Source organism: Vipera berus, assembly GCF_964194415.1.
Source record: "Vipera berus genome assembly, chromosome: Z".
Taxonomy (NCBI): domain Eukaryota; kingdom Metazoa; phylum Chordata; class Lepidosauria; order Squamata; family Viperidae; genus Vipera; species Vipera berus.
Window position 1 is genome coordinate 36,125,644 of NC_138205.1, and position 15,924 is coordinate 36,141,567.

Consider the following 15,924-nt stretch of genomic DNA (forward strand, 5'->3'; position numbering starts at 1 on the left):
TCCAGAGACAGGGCAAGGACAGCTTTTAAAAAAGAAAGAAAAACCAACCAATATCTCCTCCACCACACCTGACTTCTTAGATTTTTAGTTTCTGGCTTTTTCAATAAGATAAAACTCTGTGAATTGATATATGAATGTAGTTGGGAAAAGGCGTTGATAGACAAATTGGCAAACCCAAAAAGAAGAATGAGATAATCTAGGGATAGTTTATTGCAGGAAAGAGGGTAGTGGGGTTGGGGATGGGTGGGGGATGGGATGTTTGCAACTCATTCAATAAATTATATTAAAATCAATTCTCAAATATTAATCACACCAATAATAGATATTTAAAAGCTGTATAACACTTCCAATAGTTCAATAAGCCTGTCTTGTTGTATAGAAGTTTATAGAATTTTTGTAATAATTCTATAAAGCACATTTCTTTTTCCCATGTTACAGCTGGAAAAACTGTTGGTAAAGATGGTTTATGACTCCCCCAGTCATGAAACAATTCAATGCAACAAGGTAGGTAGAACCCAAAACTTTTGCATGTGTTACATGACTCTTATTAAAGACTATATAAGGTTTCATTAAGAAACAAAACTTAGCTAAAAGTCAGAATGGTGTTATGCAGATGGACTATGTCTGTCTCTCAGTGGTTCTATTAAATATTAAGGAATATATGCAGAGTTGTGATTTGTTTAACCACAAACTGTTACATAAACAGCAATAAATTGAGTTTGCTGATCACATTAAGCCAGAAAACCTTCAAATCACAGTGGCTGGATTTGTAGGAAGCAAATGACGTTTTCCTATGCAAATGTGATAGGACTCTGCGATAGGAAAAAATAGCTCATTATAATCTTTATAAAAATGCAACAATTATCATTATTTATCATTTGTTACGTATCTGTAATACGCAGCTGTAGGGAAGCCCTGAATATATTATAACTTGTAAGTTCATGTACTGCATCAATTAGGGTAGAGCAGCCTCCTAGTAATTTGTGATTTAGCACTTAACTATGCTCTGTTCAGTCCTTGGCTTCTTAATTTGGGCTTTGAAAGTCATCTTCCAGTTTTTGAAAGTTTGCTTGAACCTGTAGACCAGTATTTTTCACCTTAGTAACTTGAACTTTAGCTCCCAGAATTACACAACCAGCACACAGCATTCTATAGATCAATGTTGTTCAACCTCAGCAACTTGAAGTCTACTGTAATAGCTATGAGAATAACCTTGAGACACAGGAGGAAGAGCTGGAGTCTAGATAATGATCTGATAAAATCAGCCTAAACCAGAAATGTAGTTATAATATTAAAGAGTTTGTTTTCCTGGTCTGGACTACCTTGCAGGGCTGAAAACCTCTTAGACTGATGATAATGCGAACCATATGTATATGCGAACCATATGATGCGAACCATATGATAATGCGAACCATATGTATGTACATATACTTGGATCAATGATCTGATTTCAGAATAGGGCAGCTTCCTAGGCAATATCCAGCATGAATTGAATTAGCATTACAAAATACACTCCTGGATATTTTTTCAGTCCTCAGGATTTCATAGCAGGCATGCCAACCTGGAAAGCATTTTCTCCAAAAGTAAAAATAACAATAACAGCCTCTATTTGAGCCTGACAACATTTTGGCAACATTATGAAAGTAGTTTCTCAGAATATATTTATTTATTTATTTTTCAGTATCAAAGTCTAACCCTGGGGCTTCTTCCTGGTCTTCCATGCAAATACTATACAAATGAAACTCTCCTTGGGCCATGAGCTAAGGGCCATAGCTTGAAATTCAGACTTCAGCCAACAACAAAACCTATGCAGGCTTTCCTTTGTGCCTCCAGGCTGTTTGTGTTTTCTTTAATTTCTCTATAAATAAACAGGAAGCTTGCATGCTTCAAAGTACCAGCCTCTTCCTTTTTTTAAAAAAAGTCTGAATGTCTTTCAGTCCCACATAACATCCATACTTTTAGAAAATAATTTGGTTGATTGCATGCAGTAGGCATACACATTTAGCAATGGGAAATAAACTGGAGAGCAACGATAGTACTTTGTTACCAGTTTGCCCCCTACACACGTTCCCTAGTCTCTCCTATTTTGTTACCGTAGCTTCCTGCCATAGCAGCTAAATGGGCAATCATCCCCTGGAAGTTGTTTTGCCAACGTATGGGTAGCATGATGTTAATATTCCACTGCCCCAATAATGTTAATTTTACTTATAGTGGAAAACCTTAGTATATGGATCGTGTCACATTTATTCTAAAGTAGTTACTTTGCTGTGGGTTTCTTGACTGATTTAAGGTGCTGATTTTAGCTTTTATAGCTTTAACATCTTGGAAGAGTAGACTGAACGGGGCTGAGAGGTCTACAATCGAAGCTCTGTTCTCTATCCTAATGGTAAACAAGGTTAAGCCTTTCCTAACAGTGATCACCTTTTTTTCAGTGATAGGTCCGTACCTGTGGAGCTTCCTAAGCAGTTTCCAGGTATAACATCATCACTGTTTATCTTTAGAAAAACTCCCTCAAGGTAATTGTATTCCTTATTGCCATATTTTATTAAACTTGCAAACCACGCTGTGTAAAGCCAGCGTATTTTAAAAGGTTAGTAAAAAGTCTTTTACATAAATAATGAACCAATAGGTAATATTTTGTAAAAAAAAAGAGAGAGAGAGAGACTCTCCTTGATTATGGCTCTTGCCATTATCCCCATTAATGTATGCATTAACTACTGCTACATGCAAATGTCCTTGCCAAATGATCCCCTTGTTTAAAGCCAATTTTCACTGGATGCTCTTCACTGTGAGTAGATTTGTTACTTAGATGTTATGGTTTACAGATATTTGATGTGCATGGTTTGCAGTACCTGGAAGAATACACAGAGACCAGTGTATTACATGTTTGCATACAAAAACAACATGCAGGTTTTCACAGGTAACTTTGGCTATTCTACAACTAAAGGCAGAATTGTACAACTTTTGGGGGGTAACAGCAATCCTCCTGTCAGCTTCATTATTTGGACTTACAGTACAGTACAGTGCATTTTCCCTAACAATATATAGTGAGCATTATTACCACAACTTGCAGATGTCCTTTGTTTATTTTTAAATCGAAAAGGTGTGTTTATTTTAAACCATTTTGCATCCAAGAAAAAGCTTTTCTCGAAGCATCCAAACAGGTTCTTAGTTTTGCCCATTCAATTGTCATCCCAAGGACAGATACTTGATATGACTTTGCTAGGATCTTCTGCTTCCTGAGCCTTTGATTTCTGCTCTGTTTTGCTTTGGGCTACCACAGCAGGCATGGAACTGACTTCTTCTGTCTGTCCTAAGCAGGCTTCTGAGCCTTTTTCATGGATTTTTCCAGAGTCTGTTCTGATCAGTGTAGAACCTTTGTTTGCTTCCCAAGGGAAGGCATTGTCTACGAAAATGTCCTCTCTGCTTTCTGATGAAAGGATTTTGTTTATATCTTCTGACTGTGCCCTTGGAAGACTGTGACTCAAAGACGTGTGCCCATCCAAACCCTGCCGCACACTCTGGGTTATTTCCCCAGTGTTTGTTGATACCTCTGTTTCTTCTTCCCATGGACAAATCTCTTTCTTTCTGAATGTCTCTGACTGATTGGCTTCTTGAAGGGAGGTCACCATATTTTCTGTACCATCAAACGTCTTTGAAGAAGTGCTGGTTTCCATAATATCTGCAGCATTTATGCTCTTCCGTCGGAAATCAGACTGTAGTGAATTGCTACTTTTTTCCAGAGATTCTGGTGTTTTAACAGAGCTTCTTGAATCAGTTTTCACATTATCTTTGGAAGTCCTCCTTGATGTCTCCTTCTCCAATGGAGCTTCAGTCACTTCCCAGGGATATACTTCAGCTTTCATAATAGCTCCAGCTTCCTGCATTTCGCATAATTCTGTTTTTAGGCTTTTAGTATTGTCAGGTTTTATGGATAGGTCTAAACTTTTACTGGTGGGTGTTAATGAGAGTATGCCAGTATTTTTCTGGGAAGAAATTAAAGCTTGCTGGCTATGTGACTTGAATAATTTAGTTGACATATCTACCCAGACTTTCTTTAAGCTTGTCAGCGTTTTGTCTTTTGAAACTTCGCTGATATCCTGTCTTAATATTCTATTATCGCTAGATTTAGGTGCTGTTTTCATGAGGCATAGTTCAGTCTTGCCACTGGATTCCACATCCTCAACTTCCCAAGGACATATCTCTGTTCTTTCAGTATTCTCTGATTTTGTTGAATCATCTTTGAGAAATGTTGGCCTTTGGCTGCTTATTTGTGCCATGCTCTCCCAAGGACAAATAGATTCTCCTGGGCTGCTTACTTCCTCTTGTCTCTTAATCTGTCTTATTAAAGGTCTGGTATCTGCTTTATCTTTGGAAACCTGGTCTGACTCTTTTCTAAAAGAACTTTCTTCTGGTGGTCCTACAAACTTAGCATCTGTCTGAAGCTCCTGGAAATCCCAAGGACAAATCTCTGCCTTTACACTCTCAATACTTCCAGTATTTTTAGAACTAACTTGCAATGGATATGGGCTTTGGGTGCTTTTTGTAGTTGGTTCATCAAGGCTCATAGTTCCTGAGGGAAAAATAGATCCTTGATTACTTCCTGACATCTTAATTTTTTTAAATGCTATTTCTTTCCAAGTTTTATTGGAGTTTGAACTTTTAAGTGCATTGCCTTCCTTCTCTTTGCAAAGCACAGCTGAGGCTTGCTTTTTTATTTTTAAAGAGTGCATGGTTTCAGTCCATGGAGATATTTTCACCTCTTCTGAGGTTTCCCATGGACAAACATCTATCCTTAGACTTTTAATACTATCAGATTTCTTTAAGCCACTAATGTATGTAGCCAGACTTTGGTCACCAGATCTTGGCGAAAGTTGCTGAAGCTCTCTGCTGTCCCATGGACAGGCATCTTCCTGTAAATTGCTCAGATTTGCAATTGCTTTGGACAAACTCACTGGGGAAGTACTTTTGCAGCAGTCATCTGCTTTGGAGGCATTTTCTTTAGTCACTTCCCAAGGACAGACTTCTGCTTTTAAGTTCTCTGTGCTATCAAAGTTCTTTGAAGGGATTTTGGAAGGTATGCTGGGATCAACACTGTCCCATGGGCAGACAGCTTCCTGGAGATTGTTTACCTTTGCTAATGTTTTGAAAGAGCTTGTTTCTTTCTGTAAAATAACCTTATGACTATGCACACTTTCCCTAGGACATACTTCTGCCAATAAGCTCTCTGCACTGCCAGATTTGGGGAAACTTAGGCCTTTAACATTTGACTCAGGTGACAATTCATCAATATTCAGATTTTCACAAAGATCACTTGTCTCTTGTGAGCTATGTGCCTTTTCTGGATGCTTAGATCCAATGGTTATAGTCTTTTCCATTGCTCTTTCTATACCCTGATTGGAAGGACCCAACATTTCCCAGGGGCAGATTTCTGCTTTATTAGCAATTCCAGTGCCTTCAGCTTTCCAAGGGCAAACTGTTGTCATTTGGTTTTCCTGGCTTTCTGAATTCTCTGAGGTGAATTTGGAAAGACAAATGATCTTGGGTGTAGACTTGATCAATAAATCTTCACTAACTATGTTCTCCCATGGACAAATAGATTCCCTCTTCTGATTGCTCCCTTTCACAAATGCTTCTTCTCTAGTTCCTTTTTTCTCCTCTCTGCAAACTGCAGTTACATTCCCTTTAAGTTCTCTTTCTGATGTTGAGGGATCCTTATTTTCCCAGGGACTTACTTCTATTTTGAAAGTTGGTTCCCTGATTTCCCAAGGACAAATATCAGCCTTCTTGTCTGTTTCTGAAACCAAGGACAAGAGATCAGGAGTTTCATTCTCTCTGTTTTGATCTTCTGGTCTGTCTCTGGGACACACAGATCCCCATTGGTTCTTAGCCTTTTCCAATCTGACAGGGGAGATCTCCTTAGCACCTTTGGAAGCTGTTGCTGGTAGATTGCTCACTCTATCCTCAACATCTTGGTTCCTCTCCCAAGGGCATAACTCAAGGCTTCTGCTTAAATTATTTTTCTGTGAGCTAGGAGAAGCTTCTTCTTCCTCATCCCAAGGGCAGATAGCTGCTTGTTTGCTGATGGGCTTTGCCCTGCTATCTCCAGGACTCCTAGAGGGTACTTCTTGTCTTGATGATCCTTCAGCAGGGATTAAAGCTGTTTCTTCCAACTTGGGCTTTCCACTGATGTCTTTCTCGTTTTTGGCTTCGCTGCCCTCACTGTTCTTTTTGGAGCTTATGCTTCTCTTTAACTTTGAACGGTTGAATGCTTTAATGGCCATACCTAAGTTCTTTACGGAGCTTTTGGGAATGAGGGTTTGCAATTGTTTCTCAGGAGAACTGTTTTGATTATCCGAATCACTCACCTCTAGATCTTTCTTGCTTGGAATGGGCATTTCCACAACCTCCCAAGGGCAAAGTTCTGCAGCAATGGATGCTAGCCTGGTTAGTTCCACTAGAGAAGAAGATGGCACCTTATCTTCTCCTTGCATAGTCTTTTCCATTTCAGGTTTTAATGGAGAACCCTCTTCTGTTTCTCTTAGATCTATATTGACTAGCGCTGGAATATTCGGGGATTCTTTTTTAGGAGACCAAGCAGGATGTTGCTTTTGATTGTAATTATCCCAATGAGCTAGACATTTTCTTTCAAGGTTGTGAATCAAACTTTGCTGCCTGATGGGTGGTTCAGGTGGTATCTTCTTAATGGTGCGGGCTCTTCTCTCAGGCCAATCAGAAATGTTGATGCTGATGCTCCTGATGGGAGCAAGTGTTACATCCCTCTTATCTCTGCTTTCTAATGGTGTTGATGGGTCTGTCTCAGCTTCCCATGGACACATAATTTTTTTGCCTTCTGGAAAATGTCTGTCAATTTCTTTTGCTGTATTCTCTCTCTGCAGCTGTTTCCCCTCTATTTCTGAGACTATATCACTGAATTCAGTGTGTCTCGATTCCTCACTTTTTGTCATGGTATCTTCCACTGCTGCACTTGTGTCTTTCTCTTGGGCAGGTTTATGGGTATTTTCTAAATTAGCTGTGCCAGTTAGCAATGAGGCATTTTCATTTTCACTGCTGGACACATTAAGAGATTTCTGCAGAGTGTAATACTTGGGGTGCAGAGATTTCTTATCTGCTAACAAATTGTGAGCACTGGCTGATTTGTATACCAGTGTGGCTGAATCAACAGAGTGATTGACAGATTTCTCTGAGGTTTTCTTGGCTAGTTTTTTCCTCATAAGTGAGTCCAACAAAGGAGCCTCTTTGCAACTGTCATATTTGGTTAGTACACTGTTTGCCTTAATATCCCTCTGGTGATCATAGGTGCTATGGGATTTCTTCAGTGAAATCCCACCTTTTACTTGGAAGGCCACGTTGTGCTTGGGAGATAAGTCCTCCTTCAATTTCATGCTCAAATTTCTGGACTCCGAGCATCTTTGCTTATAGGAGCCAGAATGACTTTGTATTCTTCCACTGATAGACCCATCTTTTTCCTTCCTGCTGCACTGGCGGGACATAGATTCAGGTAACTCAGTGATACGTCTCATCAGAGTGTGGCCTAAGCTTCTCTTTGAACTTCTCTTCTTCTGAAGGTGAGGGTTGTTGGTTGTCATCTTCATGGTCTTGTGAAATTCTAGCTGCGTATAAAGCTTTTTCAATTCATCCTACATGTTATGTGCAAGGGAAGGAGAAAATACAGTGAAAGACAGGGGAGAAAGATAATAGAAGAAAAATAAAACAGCTTTTCAGTCAAAAAGCATAATAATAATGAATTATGTCCACTGGATGGAATGGCAACCTGACTGGGTTTAACAAAGTATTTTCTTTTTTTAAAAAAATTGTTTTATCTGTATACTTAGGATGGCTCTTTATTCCAGGATTAAGGGAAATATTCCTGCCATGAATCCATCATTCCATACTGCTGCTTCTGCATGACCTTTTTCTAGATGTAGAGTCGTGGCTGAGAGAAAAAATGATTGGCGGGATAGTGATGGATCAAATTTGTTCAAATATCTCGTATAATTGTGCATAATTTCTACTGAACTAGGGATGACAATGCCCCCTCTACATTGGTCCTTTGGGAGACCAGTATAGTCTCTTTATATGATACTCTTCCGGCCTGACTCAGGGTTTGGAAGTGGGGACGTTTTGCTTTGATCTTTCTTCTTCCTCTAATTGGTGAATGTGTATGGGGTGAGACATGCAGCCCTAGACCTTGACCTGTAGGTCTCAGCTCAGTCCCCATATCTATCTTCTACATGAAGTTGCAGAGAAGGTCAAATGTTGGCATGGGATTAAGTGTCCAGAATGAGGGTAATACTCAGTTATGCATCTCTGCCTTGGTCTGCTCAGGTCATGCTAGTGAAAATCTTTCTCCATGCCTGGGTGCTGTGAGAGTTTTGACAGAAAGGACCAAGATCCAATTTAACCCTAGCAAGATTAAGTGGTTGTGGGTTTTAGTTCCTTCCCCCAGATCTGGACAATTTCCATTTGTTAACTTTGGATGGGTTTATACTTCCCCAGTCTGAGTTTGTGCACTCAGCTTCTGCTCAAGAAGCAGGTGGCAGTAGTGGCATGAGGGCCTTTGCATAAAGCCAACTTGTATGGCAGTTACACACATTCTTGGATTGGGAGATTCTCTTATGTCTTAATTATTTCCCACTTGGACTATTGCAATGCACTGTATGTGTGGCTGCCTTGAAGGGCATTTTGAAACTATAGCTGGTCTGACACGTACTGTCATTTTGTGGACTGCACTAGCTTCTAATAGTGCAATCTAGGTGCCATCTAAATGCTAGTTATCACTTATAGCCCTACATGGCATGGGCCCAGGATATTTGAGGGGTGCCTGTCTCCAATTGTTTCTATCCATTCCACCATATCCCTCAGGGTCAGTATGTATCTATTTCCTTCTTTGTTGTGCTTGCCTTGTGCAACAACTTCCCACTTAGTTTTGGACAGCCCCAACCCCGCTGGCTTTTTAGAAGAATAATTTTTTTCTCTTGTTTTCATATATATGTTCCTGTTTTAGGATTATTACCCACCCACAGTTATTTAAATTGGCGTGATATATTGATTGTTTGCAGAATTTGCAGAACTACAAAATGTAAAACTGAGAATTGCTTAGCTGATTTGGGGGTGCGATAATGGAGAAGTTGAGTTCTGGCAGTTTGTAGCTCACATCAGCAACAGCATTTAAACTGTATGTGATTCAGAGCAGGAATTAGCCCCAAAAGAAAGCCCTGTCCCAGGAAAAGAAATGGTTCTCATCAGTTTAGCAAAAATTCAACTTTTCTTCCTCCCATCTTCCCATTCCTCATCACTTCTACTCCCACCTATAACCAAACCTTCAAGGAGAAACAGAAAGGTCATCTTCCCACCCTTCTGTAACAAGCATTTATTTAGGGCAGTGAAGGATGGTCTTTTTTTTCTTTTTCTTTTTGCTGTTGATTTGCTTCAGAAGAAAGACTGCAAAAGGGAACTCTTACTCTGCACTGTTTCTGGCATAGCTAGCGTCAAAAGAAGGTCCTGAGTGTTCCACCCACCCGAATGTCATCGGGGTCAAGGCTGTGGTCACTCCATGCTGAAGTGATGCTGCTGTTCAAGAAGGATCCTGAATGCCCAATGTCCAACTCATCCTCATACATCTCAGCAGCAATTTCTTCCCTCAAGGGTGAGCCTCCATACAGGAACTGTTTGGAAGAACAGGAAAGAACAGGTGTTGAGTTTCTTCAGGGAAACATAATGCAAAATGTTAATTTGAGATCTCTGATCTGTCTATAATACACAGTGATGTAACAGTGTAAAGTTGAAGCCAATTTCTGCTACTCCGTGTTCAATGCAACACTACAGGTTCACACAAAATGGAAAGCCACAAAATATGATCTACAAGTCACAATGGCTGGTGTTATACATCAAGCTTAAGAAACTATATTGTGGATTAGCTTATTTGTGTGAATCCTGTCTAAAACTCTTCAAGCACTGGGCTTTTTGGCCACGTTGGTTGGGAATAAAATTGTTGAAGTCCAACAGTTTGAGATAATTCGAGGTGTGCTTTTTGTTCAGTTTCTTACCTTAACAATTTTGCTACTCGTTTTGGCTGGATATACACAATTTGTTATGTCCATATATTGCATTTCCAGATTTAAATGATAGTTTTATGCTGAATGGCTTACCTAATACAAATAGTCCTTGACTTACAACTGAGCCCAACATTTCTCTTGCTAAGTGAGATAGTTGTTAAGTGAATGTTGCCCCATTTTTCCACCTTTCTTGACACAGTTGTTAAGTAAATCGCTGCAGGTGTTAAATTAGTAACATAGGTTATTAAGTGATTCTGTTTGTCCCACTGACTGCTTGTCAGAAGGTTGCAAAAGCTGATCATGTAAGCCTAGGACACTGCAACTGTCATAAATATGAATCAGTTGCCAAGCATCCAAAATTTGATCACGTGACCATGGGGATGCTGCATTGATTGTAAGTGTGAAAAACAGTCATAACTCATTTTTTTTCGGTACCATTGTAACTTTGAATGGTCACTAACTGAACGGTTGTAAGCCGAGGACTATCTGTAATAACAAAAACCTATCTCAAATTATTTCTGCCCAAGTTATATGCTCTAACAGGATAGACGTGTTCCAGGTTTCTTTCTAGAAGTAACATTATCAGATGGGACTTGGGAGGCATGCCTTCTCTATATTTTGGAATAATTTCCCCAAGAAATTCAGTGGTCACAACCTTATTGGTCTGTACAATGTCTTTAAAACCTTGGTTTCCCCCCAGAATGGCCAGGATGATAAATGAGCTCTTCGAGGTAATTCAGACAGGAAGCACTGACCATGAAACTAAGACTGCTTTTGCTGTAAAGTTATAGTAATAGAATCTTGCAAGCCTGAAATACAGGTAGTCCTTGACTTACAACCATTATCGATTTCTGCTGCTAAGCAAGACAGTTGTTAAGTGAGTTTTGCCCCATTTTACTACCTTTCTTGCCACAGTTGGTAAGTAAATCACTGCAGTTGTTAAGTTAGTGACACAGTTGTTAAGTGAATCTGGCTTCCCCACTGAATTTGCTTGTCAGAAAGTCACAAAAGGGGATCGCTGCAACTATTGTAAATATGAGTCAGCTGCCAAGCGTCTGAATTTTGGTCACGTGACCACAAGGATGCTGCAACAGTTGTGTGAAAAATTGTCATGAGTCACTTCGTTTTAGTGCTGCTGTAACTTTGGTCACCAAACCAACTGTTGTAGGCTGAGGACTACCCGGTGTAAGCTTTTTCCTCCTTTACTTTTAACTATCTCAGAAATCTGGGATGCTCATATCTGAGATGCTTTTTCTATCCCCACCACATAACTTGGATTCTGGTTTTGTTTGTCTAGGCTACAATTTTTCTTTCTGTCTCCCAGGATCAATTCCATAAATATTATTTGAGGCCATCTTAAGGAGTTAGTGCATGTATCAACGGGCCCTGATTGTACACTCTTAGTATGTTGATTTTTGCTATGCTTTTGTTGATATTATTGGAGGGGGACAGCTGGTCCATACTAGGTTGGGCAGTCAAAGAAATCTTCTACATAAATAAATAATATCACTCATCTCCCCCTCCTCATTTAAGCATTAAACCTTTGCACAACAAATATACCGTACATTCTTACATCTTTTAGATTTTTGTTCCTGAAAACTATATTCCCTAAAACAAAAGCAAAATAGAAAAATGGAAAGTGAACAGAACAGTATTACAAAATCTTAAACCTGACTTCTGGTTCAATTTTGGGAGTGGAAGAATAGAAGAATAGAAGCTTTTTTGCTTACTTTTTGTAAAGATTCATCCTACCTTTGGGATGAAAATAAGTGCAAGTGTCATTGTGGTAGTGACATGAGTATGAATGAAAAATAGTAGTAGTGTCCAGTCGGGATGCAAGGAAGGAACCGTTAAAAACCTGAAGACAGAAATGGAGAAAATGGCATGGTAAGATGCACTGGAGATAGAAAATGATTGGAAGAAATAGTGATATAGTATGTATATTCCTTGTTAGAACGATGCCAGACTAAATTTTAAGGAAAAAAAAGAGTAAAAGCAAGCAGAATTATCACTCTTAATTCTAGTACTTGTTTTGATATAATTTAATATTTAGCCTTCAGAGGTCAGGCACAAGGAACAAAAGCAGCTCTGGGATTTAGTTCAAGTCATTCCTTTATTGTAGACACCACTGAACATCGGAATCTCACCAAATCTCGCCTGTTTTCCCCTGGGAAAGTCAGATATCGACCTAAGTGTTTGGCCTCGTTGGCTTCCTCCCAACTATAAAGTCCAGACTAGCATATCTCTCAGCTGGGGCCTCCTTACTTTCAACTGTTAATTCCACCACATTAGATAAGCACTTCACATGCATGAATGTAGCAATCTTTACAATGCCCCTTTCCCTCCTGCCCCCCCCTTCCCGTAGGTGTGCTAAAAGTTCACTCAATCTGACAACAGGCATTAAAAAAAAATTCTCTCTTTGTTGGCCTTCTTCAAAAATCAGCTTGGCCAAATTAAAAACTGAAAAATGAAAAAAGCTGGGGAGGATATGAGATTAATATTGCCTACTGGAAAGAATGCTTTACAGAAAACATTATAAGTGGTAATTTTAGTCAAGCAAAGCACGTTGCAATTTTAATAATCTCTTCTCCAAGGGATGATTGAAGAAGTAACAGTACTAGGAAGAACATTTTTAAAAAAGTTAAAATACTTAAAACATCTAACACTCAAAAATATAACCATGTTAACATTTAATTTATTGGTTATTTGGTGTTGTATTATTCCTTCTCAGTATGAATGCACCTTCCTTTATTCTGTACATAAAATTGTTCTCCTTTAGATTGTTTTCAGATTTTTTTCCTTGCTATCAAAAGTAAAAGCATGAAGTAGATGCTATTATTCATTCAGATCATGTTTTACGAAGTTCATAAAATCTAAACACATTACAAATGGTCACTGAATATCTCTTTGCTGAATCGTTACTTTTTAAATAAGGAAATGGAACAGGAAATAGTTCTTTTTATATTTTTGTTTATGTTTACACAGATTCAGTTATAGAGTGGTTTAGCATGTTGCTTTGGAGCACCTGTCATCAAGTATTTAAAACAGCTGTGTGTTTTCCCATGCAATCCAGCCGCAAACAGATGCAGACAGATATTCTAGGCACAAGTGAAATTGTCAAAGCATCTTTTTACAATCCTATCCAAAGTATTATATTGCTCTCCTCAGCTATACCACTACCTTTATATCTGTGTATCTTTGTTACAATAATACGCAGTCATAAAATCTGTAGTCAAATTATTATTATAGTAAGGTTTATTATCATTTTGACATTACCAATCTCTTCACTATTGGCTATTAGATTTGTCTTTTTCAGATTCATCAGCACACATTCATCAATATTTTTTAATATAATAATAATAATAATAATAATAATAATAATAATAATAATAATAATAATAATAATAATAATAATAATAATAATGGAAACTGGGAAAGGTTCCTGGCCCTGTTAATTTTCAAATAATTGATACAAATATATATATGGGATTTCTATTAGGGCTTTGCCTGCTTCAAATTATCCAAACTGGGTAGGTTTGGCTTAGGTTAGGAATTTTGCCTGACCCCAATAAAAGACTTCATTGCTTTAATGAAAATCTTATTTCAGTAGCCAGTGCTTCCCTTCCCAGACTTCTATGATATGATTGCTTTAAGGAACTGTTGTGCTTATGCTCCAAAATGATCTTAAGCACTCCTTTCAACAATTGTTTAAGTGTGCTGCCTTAGTTTTTATCTTTTCTTTTACTGGAATTGTACGGTGAAGCTTTTTTAGATGAAATCCTCCTCTTTAGTTATTATGAAATGAATACAATTATTCCAAAGGAAGGCAGATTTGCTCCTCTTTGTTCTGTCTCTTTGTTAAAAGATGATACTAAGATTTTAAGACCTACTTTAGCCCACAGTATACAGGTAATTCTTCTGACTATTGTCCATTCCATACAGGGCCATCAAGATTGTTAAAATATCAGATTTTTAAATTAATGTTATTCATCCCTATCCATGATTTTCATATTCTTTCCCCAAAATAGGGGTTTGAGTGTCCCATCTACAATTAGGACTTTTAAGAAAAAATAAGTATACATTGCACTGACAAGTGCTTATAAGGATTTCCCCTTTTGGAAGCAATTCATTCTAAATTCTGAGTTAAATCTTAGTGTTCCCCCAATGTCACTCTTCAATTGGAGGCAGGTCTCAGCAGAAGCACTATTGTGATTGAGATTAAGATCTCCTAGAGGCTGAAATTTCAAGGGTTTAGCCCCACAGACACTAAACAATAGGTTGTACTCAACTTGGAATAAAACTTTAAAGGCAAAATGACAAATATTAATCTAAGTACAATCATCCTGCATTCTCTGGATTTGCCCAAAGCAAAAAATGTTGCCTAATACCAAGAATGGATATCAATTTGCAGACAGTTAGGAGCTCTCTTGCTTTGATCAGGGGAATCTAAATAAATCTTTTGTCCCCATTAAATATCAATATAATCTTGCTACAGCAAAATATTATAGGATTTTTGCTTATTTTAACATGCAGCCTGGAAGGAAGATGCCAATGCCCGGGGATATCTGCAGATTAGGATTAAAAAAGTCAAGGTGGCAGTTGCAACTGCATTCTCAAAACCTCCTTCCTTTTTGCCAGTATATGCCAGCTTATTCACTTTCGGGACAGACTTTGCCCCTGTTGTTTGGGAGCTATATGCTGCTCTGCTGTTGAATAATTGACAAGAATAACAGAATAACAAGAGTCGGAAGGGACTTGTAGTCCAACACACACACCCTGCTTAGGCAGGAAACCGTATAATCATTTCACACAAATGGTTATTCAATCTCTTCTTAAAGACCTCCAGTGTTGGAGCATCCACAACTTCTGGAGGCAAGTTGTTCACTGGCTAATTATTCTGTCAGGAAATTTCTCCCTAGTTCTAGGTTGGTTCTCTCTTTGATTAGTTTCCATCCATCACTTTTTGTTCTGCCTTCAGATGCTTCGGAGAATAAGTTGACCCCCTCTTCTTTCTGGTAACCCCTTATATTAGAATATTGTTATTATATCACACCAGTCATTCTTTTCATTAAACTAGACATACCCAATTCCTTCATATGTTTTAGCCTCCAATTCCCTAATCATCCCTAATCAATATTTGTCCCCTATATTTAACTCCAGTTCTGAGTAAGTACCTTGGCATTCAAGGCAAATTCTACTTTTCATTTTTTCTTGCAAACCATTAAACCATGTTGCTTTTAATGCTGCCAAATTCTGTTTCAGAGCTTGTATTGTTAGGACAGAGATAGTAAAAACAGACTATTATTTTCACTCTAACTAGAAACAAACAAGGCAGTATATAAAAAGTGTGTGCCTGTGTGTAAACTACAGAACTACTGAATTATTAACTCACTTTGCAAAAATGTAAAAACACATAATTATAAAATAAAGTATAACTTATACATACACATTTTATTTTATACCTTATTTTTAATTATGTTTTTACATCTTTGCAAATCTAGTTTAATAATTAAGTAGTTTAATCTTAAATATTTCTAGTGCCCTTGTGGTTGTATTTTATTGTTCCATTTTATTCTTTCCCTTATGCATTTCCATGTGAGCTTTGTAACAGTAAACTATTGTAGTGAGTACTCAGATAAATATGTTATGTTCTTATCCAACATAGACAACACCAGCACATTTTATTGTCGCTTTTTTTGGATATTAAGGAAATTTTTCATGTGGTTTTCCACAGCAACTTCTGCTTTGTTTATGATATAATTTTCAAAGCGTTATCTATATTTTTTCTGTTTGCATTAACATTTATGTCGTATTACATTATTAAACACACTGTTTATATTTCTTT

General features: G+C 38.0%; 1 protein-coding gene across 1 annotated transcript in view; it reads right to left on the bottom strand.

Annotated features, from left to right (window-relative positions):
* Positions 1-3,182: 3,182 nt before the first annotated feature.
* Positions 3,183-15,924, bottom strand: part of GPR179 (G protein-coupled receptor 179) — a gene marked incomplete at its 3' end in the record, with an annotated part of 46,226 nt that continues 33,484 nt past the window's right edge. The window contains exons 9-11 of the mRNA XM_081346173.1: positions 11,832-11,937; positions 9,543-9,689; positions 3,183-7,661 (exon numbers count right to left, since the gene is read on the bottom strand). Coding sequence (XP_081202299.1) covers positions 3,183-7,661; positions 9,543-9,689; positions 11,832-11,937 — 4,732 coding nt within the window. The remainder of the gene's footprint in view (positions 7,662-9,542; positions 9,690-11,831; positions 11,938-15,924) is intronic.